Below are 22,898 nucleotides of genomic sequence, written 5' to 3'. Positions count from 1 at the left end.
GTGGGCCTACCGGGGACCACAAGCCAGAACTTGGCTCCCTCAAAGAGGCATGGGGAGCAATGGCCTATAAATACCCCCATGTGGTTGGAAGCATTCTATCTTTCCTGCCTGAAACGCTGCGCATACTAGTGGCTTTACAAGATTGTAAATACTATGCTATGTATTCTCTCTAACCCAATGTACCTTCTTGTATATAAATAAATAAATAATAAATGTCTACCATCGACCGGGTCAGGCACCCAGAAAGGTAAGCATCCCAAAACAAACCCCTATTCTGGTGAAAATATTGCTACCGAAGGCCGAACAAGTGGATAGAACTACACTAAAAGAAGAGAGCAAACAAGCATGACGTCACATGTCGCTGTGCTGCTGTCTGCTCAGCTCCCCCCCTCCCCGGGAGGGGGACGGGGGAGCCCCAGACCCCTCACGCCAGCTCTCCACCCATCAGTTCTGAGGCTGGATGTAAAAACATGCGAAAAACCGCTGACCGGAGGGAGGGAGGGAGGGATGCTGGAGAGCCTCTGTTTCTCACCCAGAAAATGACGTTTCATTACATTCAACGCTGGTTTTCTGGGGGGATCCTCTTCGGCTCCCAAGAGCTAACTACCCACAGAGGAAAATTGTAATAGGAACTTACCCGGGAAGCGGTTGCTGCACACTCAACTCGAATTCGAGGCAACTGGCTGCAACTGCCGACCCAAAGCGACACAGGTCTGACTGGGCCCCGGAACGTTCACGAGGTAACGGGCAGCCTGGATCCTGTTCGACCGCCAAAATCCCCATGCCCGAATGTCAGCCCAGGACATGTTGCCAAAGACGACAGCAAGGGCAGCGAACTTACGAATGTCGTGGGCACGGGGATAGACCGCAGGCTGGTTAGCCTTAATAACTCTGCGGATGACCTGGGAGACCCGCACCTGCGAACAGGGAAGAAGGGAAATCGGATCAACCCAAAGCGCATCCCCAGACACAGAAGCCGTGGTGCGCAAATAATGGCGAAGAGTCGCAACTGGATACAAAACATGATGCACCCCTGGCCTAACCAACGAAGCATGAACAACCCAGGGACCCCTCCAGAAAGCAGCAGTCTCATTCTTCGCCAGAAAAGGAGACGGCTGCAGATGGACAAAAACCATCTCGAAGACCGAAAGAGCAGAAACTCCTGCGCTGGAGGAGAGCATGAAGCTCCCCAACCCGACCCCCAGAGGCCAATGCCAACAGAAAAAAGAGCCTTGGAGAAACAATCCTGAACCAAAGGGGCCACAACAAACCGAGGAGAAGAAAGAAAAGAAAGCACAATCACCGCCCGAAAAGGAGGAGACGGCTGCAGATGAACAACCTATCGCCATGACCGAAGGAGCTTAAAACCTCTGCGCTGGAGGAGAGCATGAAGCCCACCGACTCGAACCCCTAGAGGCCAATGCCAACAGAAAGAGCCTCCGAGAAACAATCCCGAACTGAAGAGGCCACAACAAACTGTGGAGTAGAAAAAAAAGAGCATGCTGTCCAAAGATCAGGACGGCTCAAGCAGCGCACAAGCAGGCCGGAGGTGAAAAACGCACGAGACAGCTTGCGAAACGACACAGACGTAACACCAATACCGAAAGCAAGGTGAAGCTGCTCCGCCAGCGCCGCCGGATACGAGGCGACAGTATGGGGCAAGATGACGGCCCCGAACCTCCACAAGAGAAGGACAAGACCACGCCCACCAACGCAGCTACCAAAGAAAGGACAGAAGGAAAAGGAAGGACCGCCAAAAAACCCCACACTGCCGCCAAGAAGAAGCACGCAGGTGGGACACCTTGAACAAAACCACCCGACCACCAACAGAAGGCGAGAGACTCGAGGCAGAACCGAACAAGCCCCGTCATGGGCCAATCGAGCCTAGGAAGAGGTGGAGCGGCGAGAAGATCTCTGGGTGTGACCGTGGAACCAGCAGAGCTGGAAACCCAAGCAGCAAAGGAGGAGATGGAATGCCTGCTGTACAGAAAAACTTCCCAATGCCAGCGAGCCTGCCAGGAGATCAGAGACGACAGCTCCGACGCGAGACTTCAGAGAAGGGACATCACGAGACCGTAAAATACCAACAAGCAGGTAAGCCAGGAAGGTACAAACAAAACTTACAACAATGTGTAGCAAATGGAATGAAAGGTGCAAAGGCATGCCACCAGACCAGTACCCGAACCAAGGAGTACGAGCGACGAGGACAAGACCACCACATTCCAGATTCGCAAAGGAATCGATAGGGTAGAGGAAGACCGACTACGAGACCCCAGGGGCACACGCACCAGGGGGGACACCAGTGGAAGGAGATTATCTTGAGGTTATCTTGGGATGATTTCGGGGCTTTTAGTGTCCCCGCGGGCCAGTCCTCGACCAGGCCTCCACTCCCAGGAAGCAGCCCGTGACAGCTGACTAACACCCAGGTACCTATTTTACTGCTAGGTAACAGGGGCATACGGTGAAAGAAACTCTGCCCATTGTTTCTCGCTGGCGCCTGGGATCGAACCCAGGACCACAGGATCACAAGTCCAGCGTGCTGTCCGCTCGGCCGACCGGCTCCCTGCCGGAGAGCCCAATGAGCCAGAGAAACGCTGGAAAAAAGGAAGCAGTGGCAGAGTAGGAGACAAACGGAACGCATGAGGAAGAGATGTGGTGGAGGATGACACCATACACAGCAGCTACCAGAGGAGACACGAGAGAGCCCAGCAGACACAGGAACCCGCACATCAGCGAATGACAAGTGAGAAGCGGGACTAAAAAGCCAGAGCTCAACTCCCGCAAACACAACTAGGGAAGAACAACTAGGTAAGCACAGAGAAACCAATATATACGGAAGGGCTAAGCCAGGCACTGCAAGACGGGCCAAACAAAACTCCACAACCAATCCCCAACACGCAACCACAGTAAGAAAACTGCAGCAAAACGTCACCTCATAACATCCTGACACAGTAATATGTACCCCATAACATACACCCCACCATCGTACCTCATAACCTGGCGGAAGTGGGGCCCTGTGCCGGACTCAAGCATGGGCAGTACATGCATAAGAGTGGGACCGGATGGGTTCAAACAGGAGCTGCCTCATAAGGCCCAAGAGGCCCACTGCAGTCACCTGTGTTCTGATGATCATATATTCGTAGCCAAAATCCATTAACCAGCGCCCGGCTGAAAGAGACACCAGAGATGCTGGCGCGGCGACGTGGTGACGTCATGCTCATTAGCTCGTTTTTGTTTGGGGAGTTCTCTCCACTAGTTCGGCTCTCAGTAGCAATTTCTTAACTAGAATAGGGGTTTGTTTTAGGATGCTTACCTTTTTGGGTGCTTGACATGGTAGATGGCAGACATAGAATGCTTTCAACCACATGGGGAGTTCTATAGGCCATTACTCCTCGTGCTTCTCTGAGGGGGCCTGGTTCTGGCTCATGGTCCCCGGTAGGCTAAAGAACTCCATTCACACTGACTGATGCCAAAGTCTAATATTGGCAATATCAGCCTGGATAGCTCTGGGGAGCCTCCGGGTCTCGCCCAGAAAATGGTGTTTCATTACAGTGGTACCTCGGAATGCGAGTGTCCCTGTATGCGAGTTTTTCGGAAGACGAGCAGGATTTACTCCAAAAATATGTCTCGGAAGGCGAGGGTTACCTCGGGACGCGAGTTTGTTGATACGTGTACAGGCCGACTGGCGCGTGGTGGCATGGCGATCGCGCCTCAGTTTACCAGTGTCTCGTGTCCAGTGACTATCCCACATGAATTCTTCACAAGGATTTACAGTTTTTTATCGTTTTTTTGGCCATTTGAGCATAAAAGTTGTCATTATATATCTTGCCATGGGTCTCAAGAAAGCCATTGGTAAGGTTCAACCTAAGAAAATAGCTGTGAGTAGAGGCAGTAGAGGATGTCCCTTCTTGATTAAGAAAATGTGTGAAGTATGGGAAGAACTGCAAAGTTTTGTTGAAAAAACTCACCCAGATAAAGCTGTAGCAGGCCGTTGCATTGACATTTTAAATGATAATGTGATCTCTTACTACAGACACGTGTTAAAATGTAGGGAAAAAACAAGTGTCATTAGACAAATTCTTAGTAAAACAAGCAAGTCCTAGTGGTATGCAGGCAAAATGTGCCAGTGTGTGCATACCAGTGAAGTCCTCACTGCCTGATGTGATAATGGAAGGGGACTCCCCTTCCAAACAGTAACTCCTCTCTTCCTCCCACCTCCTCACCATCTTCCATACGCCTACAGCATTCAACAGCAAGGTAAGTAATAACTTGAACATAGTTTTGTAGGTTTATTTAGATGAATTAGGTATAAAAATTTAGTTTGATGTGGGGTTTTTGGGGTAGTCAGGAACGGATTAATTCATTTCCCTTTATTTCTTATGGGGAAATTAGCTTCGGAATGCGAGTTTTCGGAATACGAGGCGTCTCCAGGAACCAATTAAACTCTTAAACTGAGGTATGCCTGTACATTCAATGCTGGGTTTTTTAATGTCCCGTGATCAGAGAATGTATTTTAACAATATAAGAAGAGAGAATAATTTTTGGAAAGAATTTATTTTTGGCGCACCATGGGTGTGTCGTATTTTAGTACAGTGTACAGTGTTTAGTACAGTTCAGTGGTTAATTCATATTAAGTTAACATCATTATTTTTCTCAGCAGTGAAGTTGTTTATTAAAATAATGCTTTTAACCTTACAGGGCACATTCTGGCACTGCACACATGGGGAGGAGCCATGTTTGTGTCAGGGTCACAGGACAGAACAGTGCGTTTCTGGGACCTGCGGACACGAGGCTGTGTTAACGTTATCACTCCTGCAGCCACACCTACTAAACCGGTATGTTCATGTGGGGAAACTTTCATGTAGAAGCATACACACTTACCTTTGTAAACAATTGTGTATGCTTTAGCTTGTCCCATGTGATTCATGTGATCATAAATAAAGCGTATCACTTGAGCCAAACATCAAATTCAAATTCAAATTTTTATTCATGTAAAAGTTCATACATAGATGATGAGTTATAAGCACATAAGTTGGATTTATAGATAGAGCTAGTACATACAATACCTAAAGCCACTAATGCACATAGCGTTTCGGGCAAGCATCACTTCAACCAGACATCACTTGCATCACTTGAACCAAACATCGCTTGCATCACTTTAGCAAAACATTACTTGCATCACTTTTGCCAAACATCAAAAATATCACTAGAAAGGAGACGAGAGGGATATCAAATAATATACACATGGAAAATACCGAAGGGTCAGGTCCCAAATCTACACAGTAAAATAGCAACGTACTGAAGTGAACGATATGGAAGAAAATGCAGAATAGAACCAGTGAAGAGCAGAGGTGCCATAGACACAATCAGAGAACACTATAAACATCAGAGGTCCGCAGTTGTTTAACGTCCTCCCAGCGAGCATAAGAAATATTGCCGGAACAACCGTGGACATCTTCAAGAGGAAACTAGATTGTTTTCTCCAAGAAGTGCCGGACTAACCGGCATTACCAGTGAGGTGGGTATGTGGGCCTGCGGGCCGCTCCAAGCAACAGCCTGGTGGACCAAGCTCTCACAAGTCAAACATCACTTCTATCACTTGAGACAAACATCACTTGCATCACTTGAGCCCAACATAACTTGAACCAAACATCACTTCAACCAAACATCTCTTCTATCACTTGAAACAAACCTCACTTACACCACTTGTGTCACTTGAGCCAAACATCACTTGAGCCAAACATAACTTGAGCCAAACATCACTTACATGAATCATGATTCATGATTCAGTGATTCACTGGGCAAAGTTATGTTGATGGCATTGACCAGACAATGCGGAGTCAGGTCATCATTCAGAACCGTTGTCATACTGGTGCGAAGAAGACTGGAAAATACTCAACCCAGCCATTGATTATCTCTTAAAATCTAATTCATATACTGAATGAAACTGAAACACTCGAGTCCATCCAAGATCACACATCATACCACACATCACACACGCGCAGCCAAGGTATCACACAAGCTGCCAAGCAGTGCACGCATCATTTGCTGGTTGGCCCATCTGGCCTCTGTGGCCAATTGCCACAAGGTGGCATCACCTTTACCTAATTATCTTCCAGATTCTGGACATATAATTTACCATCCTGACTGTCTTATCATGCACAACAGGCTGGCAGAGACCAATACATCTTCAGGATTACTTTCCCCTTGAGTTGACCATTACTTTTGTAGCTCCACTCTACTGTCTCTACAGGATGTGGATATTTGTGCTGGGCACATTTCCTAGGGTGTGTCCAATGGAAGCCTTTATACATAGCTGCTTGATGGGGTTCTGTGAGTTCTTCTACTCCTCGGCCCAAAGCCAGGCTTGACCTGAGAGTTTGGTACACCAGGCTGTTGCTTGGAGCGGCCCGCAGGCCCACATACCCACCACAGCCCGGTTGGTCCGGCACATTTTTTTTTAGAAAACAATCTAGTTTCCTCTTGAAGATGTCCACGGTTGTTCTGGCAATATTTCTTATAGTCGCTGGGAGGACGTTGAACAACAACGGACCTCTGATGTTTATACAGTGTTCTCTGATTGTGCCTTTGGCACCTCTGCTCTTCACTGGTTCTGTTCTGCATTTTCTTCCATATCGTTCACTCCAGTACGTTACTTTAGTAGATAAGCCTTTACTTTAGTAGATAAACAAAATAAACCTTATCTTGGCTTGTTAATATTATACATGTATGATTCCTTCTGTGTGGGCCTGTATGCTTGTAATTTCTAAGTAATGAAGATCTCAGTTTATGGGTATTGCAGCAATTTTGATTGCTTCATCTTTTATGGGGATCTTAGCCCTTCTTCTATTGTCTTATAAGTTGTGACATTAGATTCAGGGGTTCATCTACCAGAGCCATGCTTTTGAATTCTTAGTGGTGGTATTGTTTCAGTCTCTTAAAGACTCGTGTTTTATTTTGTGCACAGCTCTCGGTCACTAGTCAATCTATACTGTACAAAACTACAGTGTAAACTACAGGTATACAACTACAGTATACAAACTACAGTATACAAACTATACACTAGTCAAACTGTACTGAATCACTCTGAGTTTAGACTGACAATGATTTGCTATTGACTGGTTATATTACCAGCCTTCACCTCACCTGACCATCATCTAGCAAGTTGGCAAGAAGTGTTAACTGTAATTAGTTGTACACTTGTGAATTGTAATTAGTGGACCAAGAATCAGTGTAGGACTTCTAGGAATGTGATAACTTAGAGATAGGTTATGTATAATTAAGTCTCATCCCATTATCTGCACATTAAGTGCTTGGAGAGTCAAGTGGTAAATGGAATTCAATGTGAATACCTAGGAGTGGTGTTGGATAATAAGCTGTCACCAGAGGAACACACAAAGAACATTGAGAGGAGCGTATGCGTTGCTTTCCAACTTCAGACTTGCTTTTAATTATATGGATGGTGAAATACTAAAGAACTGTTCATGACTTTTGTGAGACCAAAACTGAAATATGCAATAGTTGTATGGTGCCCAAAGCCTAATTGACTGTGAAAGCCTGATTGACTGGAAATGCCTGATTGACTGTGAATGCGTGACTGACTGTAAATGACTAACCGGTTGTTACTACAACTGTGAATGCTTGACTACCTTTGGTTATGACTGCCTGTGACTGGTCTTGACTGTGAATGCTTGACTGATATGTTATGACTGTAACTGACTGGTTCTGACTGGCTGCCCCATAAGAGGCAGTGAAATGTGTGAAAGGAAAATCTGGAACCAGTAATGCAGATATGAAACCATTTACGGTGCGCACGGGATGGTCTCGCCAGCCCCTCCCTCTTTCTCCTCACACTCCCCATATACCAACACCGCTCCTTCCTCTCTCCTCACTGTCTCCCATATGCAAACAAGAGTCCTCAGTAAAGGTAAAGTTCAGTTAAATTTTCACCTATTTTATTTATGGTTTATATTTATACCTGATTGTTTTGTGTATGAAAAATGAGTAGTATTCTGTACAAAATGTATTTTTAAGTAAATATGTTTGGGTGTGTGGAACGGATTAATTCAATTTACATTACTGTATTTCTTATGGGAAAATTCATTTCGGTTTTCGATTTTTGGTTTTCGAACCGTCTCTGGGAACAGATTAAATTAAAAAACGAAGGTACAGTGCATCCTCACTCTAACAAACCCCGCTCTATCGAATTCCGGATGATCCAAACAAACTGAATTCAGCACTAAATGTTCAGTAGAACACACGGATGTTCGATTAAGTGAGGTTTGTTTGTTCAAGTGGTTACCGAAACCGAGCATCAGAGGTGGCTGTCATCAACTATAATTCACCAAAGTGTAAACAGCTGTACAGTGTTTTATTTTGCTTACCCATTGTTTCCAGGGACAAACGGTTGAAGCATGATAAAATGGTGTAGTTGGGGGTTTAGTGTCAGGAGGCAGGTGATGGAAGTTATTCTCAGTGGAGGCAGGTGGAGTTAGTGTTGTCAGAAAAGGCTGGTGTCAGTGGTAGAAGTTTTCAGGGGAGGCAAGTGGTGAAAGTTGTTGTCGGGGGAGGGCAATGGTGTCAGTGGTGGACATTGTTGTCAGGGGAGGCCGATGGTGTCAGTGGTGGACGTTGTTGTCATGGGAGGCAGATGGTGTCAGTGGTGGAAGCTGTTGTCATGGGAGGCAGATGGTGTCAGTGGTGGAAGTTGTTGTCAGGGGAGGCAGATGGTGTCAGTGGTGGAAGTTGTTGTCAGGGGAGGCAGGTGGTGTCAGTGGTGGAAGTTGCTGTCAGGGGAGGCAAGTGGTGTCAATGGTGGAAGTTGTCATGGGAGGCAGATGCTGTCAGGGGAGGCAGATGGTGTCAATGGTAGAAGTTGCTGTCAGAGGAGGCAGATGGTGTCAGTGGTGGAAGTTGCTGTCAGGGGAGGCAGATGGTGTCAATGGTAGAAGTTGCTGTCAAAGGAGGCAGATGGTGTCAGTGGTATCTGAGGGTGTGTTTTTGGTGTGAGAGGGAAAGGGCCACGCGGTGCGAGCTCCGCGGAAAACAATATATAACTAGGGACATTTCAGTGATACAGGAACTAAACACAGTCAGATAACTTTTAAAGTGTGTCTCAACATATTAAGCAATATATCATAGTGATTACCATCCGACCGTTTGTGTTAAAGGAAAAATAAGTGAACTTCGTGTGTAGTCAAGGCCTGCCCTCGTGGTGCCAGGAGGCCTTAGGCGATAGTTGCCAAGTCGTCAATAAATCACATCTCTCGCTATTGAAACATCAAGTAATCAGTGCCCATAGTGCTAAGCTCTCTATGCAAAACCTGTGTCTATTATAACAAAAATTAAGATAACATAGTCTAATATCAAGTGAACAAATTACACACAAAATAAGTCCGTCGTGTGTATGTAAACAAGGGCCACTTGGAGGTAGGCCCACCCCAGTACCCTCTTGTGTGTGTATTCTTTCAAATAGTGTAACGTACTCAGGTAACTAGTGCCCAGACACAGAAACTAGACGCCTCTACTGTATGATAACTAGTGGGAAAATGCAAGTAATGTAATCTAACAAGTGAACAAAACAAATTAAGAGTGCGACACGTGGTAGCAACAGTGGCCGTCCATACAGCCTCTTCCAGGCCTATCTCAAGTTGGTAAACACCCACGGTCAACACCCACGGCCAGCTCCCACGGCCAGCACCCGCGGCCAGCACCCGCGGTCAACTCCCCCACCGGTCAACACCCGCGGTCAACACCCCACCTTGTAAGACCATCACCACTGAACAGAAGTGTTCAAAAAATGGCTTTGATAAAAACGTGCATAGAATGCAACATGAAGGTAGATTACCAACAGAGCTTTCAATGCCAACTCTGTTCAGCAGCCATACACAAAAAATGTGCCAACATGACTAACAATTCAAGGAGAAATGGTCCCAGTGACCACTCTGTGTACTGGCTCTGCAAAAAGGATGATGTAACTTTTTTTAAATTGATGGAAATCCTGGATAAAACTCCCGCCGAAAACAGAGAATTACTAATTAATGCCTGCATAGCAATTTCTAATGTCTTCAAACAAACTGTACATGACACCAAGGTACAACCAGCTGTAGCACAGAGCTCTGTGGCAGCGGCGCCTGAGCAGGGCGCGGAGTCGGGGATGCCTGAGCAGGGCACGGAGTCGGGGATGCCTGAGCAGGGCGCGGAGTCGGGGATGCCTGAGCAGGGCACGGAGTTGGGGATGCCTGAGCAGGGCGCGGAGTCGGGGATGCCTGAGCAGGGCGCGGAGTCGGGGATGCCTGAGCAGGGCACGGAGTCGGGGACCCATGAGCAGTGCGCGGTGTCGCAGGCACCGGAGCAGAGCGCGGTGTCACAGGCACCGGAGCAGAGCGCGGTGTCACAGGCACCGGAGCAGAGCACAGTGTCGGGGGCGCCGCAGCAGAGTGCGGTCCCTGGCAAAGGGAAACAAACAAAACAAGGCCCCAAAATCTGTTGGTATTACAGATGGGCTACCTGTAAGCATGGGGAATCGGGAAGAATAAATGGAACATGTACACACAATCACCCTAGAAAGTGCAGAAACCTCCTCAATACAGGTAAATGTACCAAAAGCTGTGAATTCTTTCACCCAGAAATTTGCAAGAACTCTTTGGACAGGAAAGAGTGCTTCAATGCTGAATGCCCAGCTTTTCATATAAGAGGTACCAGGCGAATAAAACCGACAGACTACCACTATGAAAACAGCCACTACTCCATCAACCGGGATAATTTTTTAGCAAGAGGAGGAGGAGAAGAATGGCTAAAAATGACCAGACTCTACCACCAACTCGGTCAAATGCTAGAGAGGACGCAAACACAGTGGCCTCCTTACCAGAGCCTCAGATATTAACACCAATTAAAGCATCCAGCACTTCCACTAACACGATAACATCATTTATATTTGCCAACATCCAGGGTATAAAAACACGCAAATCCAACAAAGTTCATTTTATAGATGGTCTCCTTCATGAGGCAAATGCAGTGTTTGCAGCCCTAACGGAAACTCACACAAAGGACTACCTTGATGGTGAAATATGGATCCCAGAATACAATCTCTTCAGATGTGATAGGAAACACCGGCTTCAGGGTGGGGTCAGCCTCTACATCAAAGACACACTCATCTGTACTGAGCTGCTAAACACCTCAAATGATATGGTGGAAGTGCTGATAGTCAAAATAGAGATCCTAAATGTAGTTGTTGTCCTTGTATATAAGTCACCGGAGGCAAACCCTCAGCAGTTTAAAGACCAACTAATGAAAATAGAGCACTGCTTGGAAAACCTCACAAATCCAGCTCCGAACATCATCCTGCTTGGGGACTTCAACCTACGGCACCTGAAATGGAAGCACCTGGCTAATACAGTAATATCAGAAAGAATACCAGGAAGTAGCCTAAATGAGCAGGCACATGCAAATGACCTGCTACGGATGTGCGATAGGTTTGCCTTAAACCAGCAAATAGTAGAACCAACTAGGAAGGAGAACACGCTGGACCTCATTTTCACTAATAATGATGAGTTGATCGGGAACATAATGATTACAAATACCTGTTACTCAGATCACAACTTAATTGAAGTTCTGACAACCATGGGGAATGGACCTTCAAAACCAGTCCAGATTCCCGGTGGAGGAGATTTCAGCAAATTCAACTTCAATAATAAACGGATAAACTGGGAGCAAATAAACCAGGACTTCACAGAAATAAACTGGGAAGAACAGCTAGGAAATGCAAACCTGAACCAGTGCCTGGAAAAAATAAGCTCAGTAGCACTAGAAATATGTTCAAACCGCATACCCCAAAGAAAAAAGAGAAAGAGATGCAGATTGGAACGGGAACGTCGTTCCTTATATAGGCGAAGAAAACGAATCGCGGAACAACTTGAGAGTCGCACCCTATCTCAAGAACGGTGAAGAAGGTTAGGTAGAGAAATAGAAACAATTGAACTCAAGCTACAAGAATCATACAAAACCCAGGAGAGGCAAAGAGAGCAAAAGGCCATCAGTGAAATAGAGAGAAATCCGAAATATTTTTTCTCCTATGCAAAATCAAGATCAAAAACCACATCTAGTATCGGGCCCCTGCGAAAGGGAGATGGAACTTTCACAGATGACAACAAAGAAATGAGCGAGTTACTGAGGAAGCAGTACGACTCTGTTTTCAGTGAGCCATTAAATGCACTAAAGATTGATAACCCAAATGAATTTTTCATGGATATGATACCAACATCAAATCACATATCAGACGTCGCCCTATCCCCATTAGATTTTGAAGAAGCCATAAACAGTATGCCTATGCACTCTGCACCAGGCCCGGATTCTTGGAACTCCATATTCATCAAGAACTGTAAAAAACCACTATCGCAGGCCCTTCACATTCTGTGGAGACAAAGCCTAGATACTGGCGTTATCCCTGACATACTAAAAACAGCAGAGATAGCACCACTCCATAAAGGAGGAAATAAGGCAGAGGCAAAAAACTACAGACTGATAGCACTAACATCGCACATCATAAAAATTTTTGAGAGAGTGCTAAGAAGTAAGATCACAAAATACATGGAATCACAGCATCTCCATAACCCCGGACAACATGGTTTCAGAACAGGGCGCTCTTGCCTGTCGCAGTTGCTGGACCACTATGATATGGCATTAGATGCTATGGAAGACAAACAAAACGCTGATGTAATTTACACAGATTTCGCAAAAGCTTTTGATAAATGTGACCATGGTGTTATTGCACATAAAATGCGTTCAAAAGGAATTACCGGGAAAATAGGCAGATGGATCTACAATTTCCTGACTGACAGAACCCAATGTGTAATAGTCAACAAAATAAAATCCAGCCCATCAACCGTGAAGAGCTCAGTCCCCCAGGGTACTGTGCTTGCTCCAGTACTTTTTCTCATCCTCATATCGGACATAGACCAGAACACAACCTATAGCACTGTATCATCCTTTGCAGATGACACTAGGATTTTCATGAGAGTTGGCAACATAGAGGACACGGCAAACCTCCAATCAGATGTTGATCAGCTCTTTCTATGGGCTACAGAAAATAATATGGTATTCAACGAGGATAAGTTTCAGCTCATGCGCTACGGAAAAATTGAAAATATAAAAACAGAAACCACGTACAAAACGCAGGCAAATCATAACATAGAACGAAAAGGCAATGTAAAGGACCTGGGTGTACTCATGTCGGAAGACCTTACCTTTAAAGAACACAATAAAGTAGCCGTCACAACTGCAAGAAAAATGACAGGTTGGATAACAAGAACTTTTCACACTAGAGATGCTATACCGATGATGATTCTTTTCAAAACGCTTGTGCTATCTAGAGTGGAGTACTGCTGCACAATGACAGCCCCTTTCAAAGCTGGAGAAATTCTCTGCACCTAGAGAGCGTGCAGAGATCCTTTACTGCTAGAATCCACTCAGTAAAACATCTAAATTACTGGGACCGACTAAAGAGCCTAAATCTGTACTCCCTTGAGCGCAGGCGGGAGAGATACATAATAATTTACACGTGGAAAATAATTGAGGGGCTGGTCCCAAACCTGCACACAGAAATAACACCACATGAGACCAGAAGACATGGCAGGATGTGCAGAATACCCCCGTTGAAAAGCAGATGTGCAACAGGTACTCTGAGAGAGAACTCTATCAACATCAGAGGCCCGAGACTGTTCAACACGCTTCCACTACACATAAGGGGCATAACTGGCAAACCCCTCACAGTGTTCAAGAGAGAACTGGATAAGCACCTCCAAAGGATACCTGATCAACCAGGCTGTGACTCATACGTCAGGCTGCGAGCAGCCGCGTCTAACAGCCTGGTTGATCAGTCCAGCAACCAGGAGGCCTGGTCGACGACCGGGCCGCGGGGACACTAAGCCCCGGAAGCACCTCAAGGTAGCCTCAAGGTAGGTAAGGTGGAAGTTGCTGTCAGGGGAGGCCAATGGTGTCAGTGGTGAAAGTTGCTGTCAGGGGAGGCCAATGGTGTCAGTAGTAGAAGTTGCTGTCAGGGGAGGCAGATGGTGTCAGTGGTGGAAATTGTTGTCATGGGAGGCAGATGCTGTCATGGGAGGTGTCAGGTGTCAGGTATCTACCGGTAAAGTAGGACGCTGGATACTCAGTTTTCTGTCAAACAGGACTCGGCGAGTAACGGTCAACCATATAAAATCTAGTCCAAGTGCAGTTAAAAGCTCTGTACCTCAGGGTACAGTCCTTGCATCGCTGCTTTTCCTTATTCTCATATCAAATATAGACAAAAATACAAGTCACAGCTTCGTATCATCCTTTGCAGATGACACAAAAATCAGTATGAAAATTATCTCGGCTGAAGACACTGAAAAACTTCAAGCTGATATTAATAAAGTTTTCGACTGGGCATCAGAAAGTAACATGATGTTTAACAGTGATAAATTCCAGGTACTCAGGTACGATAAAAATGAGGACCTTAAACATAATACAGAGTACAAAACACAATCAAATGTACCCATAGTAGGAAAACAGCATGTAAAGGATTTGGGAATAATAATGTCTGACGACCTAACGTTTAAGGAGCATAGCCAAGCAAATATTGCGACAGCCAGAAAAATGATAGGATGGATTACGAGAACTTTCAAATCCAGGGATCCCATCACAATGGTTGTACTCTTCAAGTCACTTGTGTTGTCCCGCCTTGAGTACTGCCCAGTACTCGCTTCCCCCTTCAGAGCAGGAGAGATTGCTGAAATAGAGGGAATACAGAGAACATATACGGCATGCATAGACGCAATAAAGCACCTAAATTATTGGGATCGTCTCAAAGCCCTCCAAATGTACTCACTAGAAAGAAGACGAGAGAGATATCAAATAATATACACCTGGAAGATACTGGAGGGCCAAGTACCAAATCTACACAGTAAAATAACAATGTACTGGAGTGAACGATATGGAAGAAAATGCAGAATAGAACCAGTGAAGAGCAGAAGTGCCATAGGCACAATCAGAGAACACTGTATAAACATCAGAGGTCCGCGGTTGTTCAACGTCCTCCCAGCAAGCATAAGAAATATTGCCGGAACAACCGTGGACATCTTCAAGAGGAAACTAGATTTATTCCTCCAAGGAGTGCCGGACCAACCGGGCTGTGGTGGGTATGTGGACCTGCGGGTCGCTCCAAGCAACAGCCTTGTGGACCAAACTCTCACAAGTCAAGCCTGGCCTCGGGCCGGGCTTGGGGAGTAGAAGAACTCCCAGAACCCCATCAACCAGGTATCAACCAGGTATCAACCAGGAGGCAGATGGTGTCAATGGTGGAAGTTGCTGTCAGGGGAGGCAGATGGTGTCAGTGGTGGAAGCTGTTGTCAGGGGAGGCAGGTGGTGTTAGTGGAGGAAGTGGTCAGGGGAGGCAGGTGGTGTCAGTGGTGGCAGTTGTTGTCGGGGGGAGGAAAGTGGTGACAGTGGTGAAAGTTGTTGTCAGGGGAGGCGAGTGGTGGAAGTTGTTGTCAGGGGAGGCAGATGGTGTCAGTGGTGGAAGCTGTTGTCAGGGGAGGCAGATGGTGTCAATGGTGGAAGTTGTTGTCAGGGGAGGCAGGTGGTAGAAGTTGTTGTAATTATGTACTATTCCTAACAGTCATGAAATGAACTAATTACACTTAGTATTAAACCGTACTGTCAATTCGGAGGATGGGTTGCTCTGTACCTTGAGAAAGTCTTGAGAGCCTACCATTTAAGGCAGACTTTTGGTGTTCATGCATTTAGCTCTGGGAAGCTATTGACGTGTCACACAAAGTGTAATTTCATTACACACAATGTCTGTCTCTTCTCTGATGCCTCACATCATGCTAGTAGTAATAGGGTAATATAATGTTTGTATATGATAGATTGTCAATATGCTAATGATTTAATAAGTAACTAACAATAAAGTATTTTAAGGTACAGTTCTGTAGTAGTATTTGTAACAGAAATACAGTATAACTACTGTAGTTTATTGACTATTTGAGTATGACAGCAGTGCAATTATTCTGAAGATTAGATTAAGTGTATACCTCTAATATTGTAATATTTCAGGATTAAATTCTGGGATGAAAATGCTTAAATGTTATATATTTGAGCAGGGTGCTCCTGTTGCCTCGGTGTGTGTGGACCCAAGTGGAAGGCTTCTTGTGACTGGGCATGAGGACTCTGTTTGCTCTCTTTATGATGTACGAGGCTCACGCTGCATCCAGGCCTTCCGACCACACTCTTCAGATGTCCGCTCTATCAGATTCTCACCCTCGGCGTATTATCTACTAACTGCTGGATATGACAACAAACTTGTCCTTACTGACCTTCAAGGTGAGTTGATACTAATAAGGAATTTGCTAGAAATTATTGCATACTTTCTATAGTAAATGAAAAAGTAATTAGGAGTATTTTTATAAATAAAATTTACAGTGTTCTTGTGAGTGTTGCAGAAGGAATGTTTGTTTACACTTCAAGACAGAAGTTAGAGATAAGGAAATGGTTGAATTTAATCAGGACATGAAGAGAACAGACTCTGAAACTTCATTAGAAGATAAAAATATATCTTTTATAAGCAAACAATAAATATTTTTCAGTGTTTCTACTGATTCAGTCCATCAGCAATATTCTTGGCAACACAGTCACATCCACAGTTGATCATCAGTATCATAGGCATCAGTCACATCCACAGTCCATCAATATTCTGGGTATTACAGTCACTTCTGGTCTGCCCTGAAAACATCACATCCTACTAATTTATAAGTGTGTGTCCAAAAAGTTTGGCATCTGGCCTTCCGTGGAAGGTCAGGACATTTATTATCGTCAGTGCATTGTGTAGAGGCGTCACAGGACATAAATAAAGGTTTATTTAGGATTAAAACATTTCACTACTCAATAATATCAGCCGGATCATATTTGTCCAGGTCTATTGCTCTTATATCTGGGAACGGTATCAGTCTGCTGCAGTTCTCAGTGAACTTATAATATCTGATGTTTATTTCATCATTTTTCGACCACATGTCTATGTTCAGTTAACATTGCCTTCTGTCATAAAGTTGTTTCTGTTTCTCTCATCTGTCTCTATTTATGGCATGACCTTAGTGCCCTTAAAGTGTGACCTTAGTGCCCCTTCTTCAAGTATGACCTTTGTGCCCTTTCAAGTATGACCTTAATACCCCTCCTTCAAGTGTGACTTTTGTGCCTTTTCAGGTGTGACCTTAGTGCCCCTCCTTCAATTGTGACCTTAGTGCCCATCCTTCAAATGTGACCTTAGTGCCCATCCTTCAAGTGTGACCTTAGTGCCCCCCCTTCAAGTGTGACCTTAGTGCCCCTCCTTCAAGTGGGATCTTAGTGCCCCTCCTTCAAGTGGGATCTTAGTGCCCCTCCTTCAAGTGGGATCTTAGTGCCCCTCCTTCAAGTGGGATCTTAGTGCCCCTCCTTCAAGTGGGATCTTAGTGCCCCTCCTTCAAGTGGGATCTTAGTGCCCCTCCTTCAAGTGGGATCTTAGTGCCCCTCCTTCAAGTGGGATCTTAGTGCCCCTCCTTCAAGTGGGATCTTAGTGCCCCTCCTTCAGATGTGACCTTAGTACCCCTCCTTCAAGTATAGCCTTAGTGCACCTCCTTCAAGTGTGACCTTAGTGCACCTCCTTCAAGTGTGACCTTAGTGCACCTCCTTCAAGTGTGACCTTAGTGCCCCCTCCAAGTGTGACCTTAGTGCTCCTGCAAGTATGACCTTACTGCCCCTCCATCAAGTGTGACCTTAGTGCCCCTGCAAGTATGACCTTACTGCCCCTCCATCAAGTGTGACCTTAGTGCCCCTGCAAGTATGACCTTACTGCCCCTCCTTCAAGTGTGACCTTAGTGACCCTTCTTCAAGTATAGCCTTAGTGCCCCTCCTTCAAGTGTGACCTTGCTTGATACCTGCTTGATGGGGTTCAGGGAGTTCTACTCCCCAAGCCCAGCCCGAGGCCAGGCTTGACTTGTGAGAGTTTGGTCCACCCGGCTGTTGCTTGGAGCGGCCCGCAGGCCCACATACCCACCACAGCCCGGTTGGTTCGGAACTTCTTTTAAAAAACAGTCTAGTTTTCTCTTGAAGATGTCCACGGTTGTTCCTGCAATATTTCTGATGCCCGCTGGTAGGAAGTTGAACAACCGCAGACCTCTGATGTTTATACAGTGTTCTTGGATTGTGCCTATGGCACCTCTGCTCTTCGCTGGTTCTGTTCTGCATTTTCTTCCATATTGTTCACTCCAGTACATTGTTATTTTACTGTGTAGATTAGGGACCTGGCCCTCCAGTATTTTCCATGTGTATATTATTTGGTATCTCTCTCAGCTCCTTTCTAGTGAGTACATTTGGAGAGCTTTGAGATGATCCCAATAATTTACGTGCTTTATCGCATCTATGCGTGCCATATATGTTCTCTGTATTCCCTCTATTTCAGCAATCTGTCATGCTCTGAAGGGGAAAGTGAGTACTGAGCAGTACTCGAGATGGGACAACACAAGTGACTTGAAGAGTACCACCATTGTGGTGGGATCCCTGGATTTGAAAGTTCTCGTAATCCATCCGATCATTTTTCTGGCTGACGCAATATTTGCTTGGTTATGCTCCCTAAACGTTAGAACGTCGGACATCATTATTCCCAAAGCCTTGACATGCTGTTTTCCTACTATGGGCAGATTCGATTGTGTTTTGTACCCTGTATTATGTTTCAGATCCTCCTTTCTGGGGGGAGTCCCGTCGGCTCCCCGGAGCTATCCCAGGCTGATATGCTAATGTCAGACTTTGGCATCAGTCATGTGTATGGAGTTCTTAGGCCTACCGGGGACCACGGCCAGAACCGGGCCCCCTCAGAGAGGCAAGGGGAGCAATGGCCTATAGAAGCCCCCGTGTAGTTGGAAGCATTCTATGTCTGCCATCGACCGGAACAGGCACCCAGAAAGGTAAGCGCCCCAAAACAAACCCCTATTCTGGTTAAAATTGCTACCTAAAACCGAACTAGTGGATAGAACTCCCCAACCGAAAACAAGCAAACTAGTGTGACGTCACACACTGCCGCGCCGCTGTCTGCGCAGCTCCCCCCTCCCCGGGAGGGGGAAGGGGGAGCCCCAGACCCCCCGCGCCGGCTACCCACACCTCAGTTCTTGAGGCTGATGCTATAGGCGATGGTCGTGTGCTCTGGCTCCGGTGTCGCTACTGCACTGTGCTTTGTGTGTGGTGTTAGTTTTGTGGGTGCGAGAGCCAGGAGTTATCTTCAGTACTCGGGCTGCATGCGCCTAGGGCTGCCTTCCCTAGGTGCCCTGTAAGTACTGCCCTTGGGGCTTGGGGCCACCTTCCACAGGCTCCTCGGGGTCTGCCTCTGCTGGTCCGTTTTACCTTTCGGTTTTTCGGCCGCCTGTTGGGCTCTTGGGTGTTTTGTTCTCCCTTGTTACCGGCAGGTAAGAGGCAGTTTGCACTGGTAGGGGCGCAGGGTGCTGCTCAGCTTGTATTTCCCGACATCGCGGCCGGCTCTGTTCCTTGGGGTTCGCTGTCCTCTTGCGGGGTTTTGTTTTTCTTTTTGTTTTTGCCTGGTGGGGGGTTCTGTCATTTTATTCAGTTTGTTTTTGCCCTTCCACTGTTCTCCTCGGTGGCGCCCCCTGCTAGGTCCCCGTGAGTGTACACGTCCCTGGGGTTCAGCTTTAGAAGTTTGCTTGGTAGTTTTGGGCGCCGGTTTGCAGCACCCTGCCTGGGACTACCTGAGCGCGAGTCCTCTTAAAGTAAACGCTCAGGACCCTGGGAATCCCCTAGGGGGCGCGTGGGTCCGATGGATGTGACCCCGGAGTCCCCACTCGCTGTGTGCGAGTTTGAGGGTTGCTCGGTCCCCTTGTCTCAGGGAGACCCTCATTGTTTTTGCCTCTGCCACGCTGCCTGTTGGGTCGGTGATACTTTCGACCCTGAGTCCTGTGAGTGTTGCTGCTTGCTTGTGACTCAATTTACCCAATCCTCTGATGATTCTATTCGGGTACAGGCGGCATGTGCGTTGCAGTCTAGGTTTCGTCTGTTGCAACGCGCTCGGTTGGTTGCTTCCCCGGATGCCCCGGGGCTGCCCCGCTTTGCTTTTCGAGACCCGGACTTGGGGGTGGGGGTCGCTTCGATCCTGGTTCAGTCCGCACCTCCTCGTCCTTCCCCTTCTGTTCGTTCTGGTCCCCCGCCCCTGCTTCCGGCCCCGAAGCGTCTGAGGGTTTCGGGGTCGGAGCAGGGGTTACTTGATCTCGAGACTCGGGCAGCTTCGGGGGTTGCCCCTTCCGGGGGGGCGGCAGAGGCATTCGAGTCTTGTCTCCCGGCCGAAGCTTCAGGGTCTGACCAGTGGGCCCCCTTCCTCCAGCTTTTTCGGCTGCTCCGTCCTTGTCTTGTGGGGTCGGGGCTTGGGGAGAGGACTCGGCCTCGGGTCCTGTGGTGACGGACCTCGAGGCTGGGGAGGGGCTGACTTGGGGGCCTTGGGCCCCGCTGGACCCCGCCTGGGTTTTTCTTCCCACTGAGCGGGGCTTATTGTTACAAGGAGTGGGGTTTTCTTTCCCCCCCTCTGCGTACGAGTTGGATTTGGTGTCGGCCCCTCCCCGGGTTCGGTTCCGTGTTCCCCCGGGTACGTCGGTTCCGTCCTTCCGGAGGTTTTCGGCTTATCGCATCCAACCTGGTGTGGTGCGAGCGGCCTTTGCGGCTTACCTCCTGCGTGACCCGGATTATGCCTCGGAAATGGATCCGTCCACGTTCAGGTTTGGGACTTCGTTCCCTTTCTGGCTCCGTTACGAGGTTCCGGAGTCGTCCTGGCTAGCAGACTGCCCCTTGTTTGGTCTGGATTCCTGGCATTCCTTCTGTCGTTCCCGCACGCTGGAGTGGCGGGAAGCTTCCACGGTGCTTCAGGTTTTCCTGGGGGGTGAACTTGAGTACCTGAATGAGTGCTTGTTTGCCCCTGCCCTTCCCCGCGATGTGGGCGTTATTCAGCTCCATGTGCAGGTTCCCTCCCTTTCGGCGGCGCTCGTGGCGGAGGACTTGCGCGCTCGGGGCCTTTTGTGTTCGGCCTTGCGGTTCTTTTCCCTCCTGGGAAAAGTCTTCGGATTGGCTCGTGGAGGATGTGGGGACGCTTGGGTCCGTCCCGGGGTCCGGCACCTTGTCCTCGGCTGCGCGTTCGTCGGCTGCCTTGTTGAAGCTGTTCACGCCGATTTTGCGGGATGCGGTTTCCCTGTTCTATGCTTCCCGTCTCGCGTGTCGGCAGGCGGTGCTGGGTTCCTCCGTGGAATCTGCTTGGGCTCTGGCTCTTAGGCGTTCTTCACCTTTTTGTCCTCTCCTGTTTGGGGAGTCGGCCGTGGCGCAGTTTATTCAGGCTGCGTCGGCGGCTTGTCGTCCGATGTCGGACTTGTTGTTTTTCCGGGGGTCCCGGGGTGGGTCTTCCCGGAAAGGTCGTGCCAGGGCTCGGGGTTCCTCTCGTCGTGGTAGGCCTCTGGTGTCAGGTTTGGGGTTGGCTCCTCCTGCGGACCCTCCCTCGTCTGGTCGGCGCGGTGTTCGCGCTGTGCGGGGTTCTGGGTCTCGTAAGGGTCGCCGCCCCTTTTGCGGTTTGCCCCCTTGACGGGGCGATGGGGGGGCGGCTTGCGCTGTTCGCCCGCGCCTGGTCCCACGATTCGTGGGCCTTTCGGGTCGTATCTCGCGGCCTGCGGTGGCGTTGGGTGGCCCCTCCCCCCTTTGGGGGGTCGGGGCTGGCAGGGCAGGCTTCTTCCCCTGCGCTCTGTCGAGTCGTCTTAGAGTGGGTACGCTTGGGCGTCGTCGAAACGACGTCGTCCCTCAGATGGGTTTCCCGTCTGTTTCCGGTTCCGAAACGGGACTGCGCGGACCTGCGGTTCATTCTGGACTTGTCCCGTCTGAACCCCTGGGTTCATTGCCCCTCCTTTCGGATGACTACGCTGTCTCAGGTTCGGCTCCTCTTGGAGCCGGGAGCTTGGATGGTGTCCCTGGACCTCCGGGACGCTTATTGGCATGTCCCGATTCATCCGCGGTTCAGGGACTGGCTCGGTTTTGTGGTGGGGCGTCTGAGTTACCGCTTTCGTTGTCTCCCGTTCGGGTTGAACCTGGCACCTCGCGTGTTCACACGCCTTACACGGGTTGTGGTGGCTCGTTTGCGTCTCCTAGGTGTTCGGGTGTTGGCCTACCTCGACGACTGGCTGGTTTGGGCTCCCAGCCAGTCAGCTTGCTTGCTAGCCAGGGATTTGGTTCTTTCCCAGCTCGCCGGGTTCGGGTTCTTGGTGAACTGGAGGAAGTCCCATCTGGTTCCCTCTCAGGTTCGGACTTGGCTGGGTCTCGTGTGGGACTCTCGAACCGCCTCCTTGTCTCTCCCTCCGGAGTCTCTCCTGCGGCTGCGGTCCCGCCTTCGTCTGTTTCTGGAGGGCCCTCGGGTCACCCGGCGGTTGCTCGAGGGGCTGTGCGGGAGCCTGAACTTCGCGATGGTGGTCTACCCGCCGGGTCGGGTTTGGCTTCGACGGCTGTTCTGGTTCCTTCGGGGTTCCCCCTTCCGCCTCTCTCGCGATCGCAGAGTTCGACCCCCGGGGGACTTGCGTCGGTTGCTGCGTCACCGGCTTCCTCTTCGGGTTTTTCGGGGTTCAGTGCCTTGGCGCCTACCCGAGCCCTCGCTCGATGTGTACACGGATGCGTCGTCTCTCGGCTGGGGTTTTGTGACCAGTGCTCACCAGGCCGGCCAGGGGCGTTGGGATCCGTCCTTCCGTCGAGCTCCCAGTACGGTGCGGGAGTTCGCGGCAGTGTGGTTTGCTCTGGGGAGGATTCGGGTGGCCCGCGGATCGACGATTCGGCTCCATTCGGACTGCTCTCCGGTGGTTCATTGCCTGAAC

General features: G+C 48.4%; 1 protein-coding gene across 1 annotated transcript in view; it reads left to right on the top strand.

Annotated features, from left to right (window-relative positions):
- The window catches only part of LOC123771427 (WD repeat-containing protein 47), a 369,075-nt gene that overhangs the window by 329,925 nt on the left and 16,252 nt on the right, over nucleotides 1-22,898 (top strand). The window contains exons 11-12 of the mRNA XM_045763929.2: nucleotides 4,699-4,835; nucleotides 16,137-16,356. Coding sequence (XP_045619885.1) covers nucleotides 4,699-4,835; nucleotides 16,137-16,356 — 357 coding nt within the window. The remainder of the gene's footprint in view (nucleotides 1-4,698; nucleotides 4,836-16,136; nucleotides 16,357-22,898) is intronic.

The sequence above is a fragment of the Procambarus clarkii genome, chromosome 76, assembly GCF_040958095.1.
Source record: "Procambarus clarkii isolate CNS0578487 chromosome 76, FALCON_Pclarkii_2.0, whole genome shotgun sequence".
Classification (NCBI taxonomy): Eukaryota; Metazoa; Arthropoda; class Malacostraca; order Decapoda; family Cambaridae; genus Procambarus; species Procambarus clarkii.
Note: the sequence above shows the minus strand (reverse complement) of the source record. Positions and strands in the feature narration are given on the sequence as shown.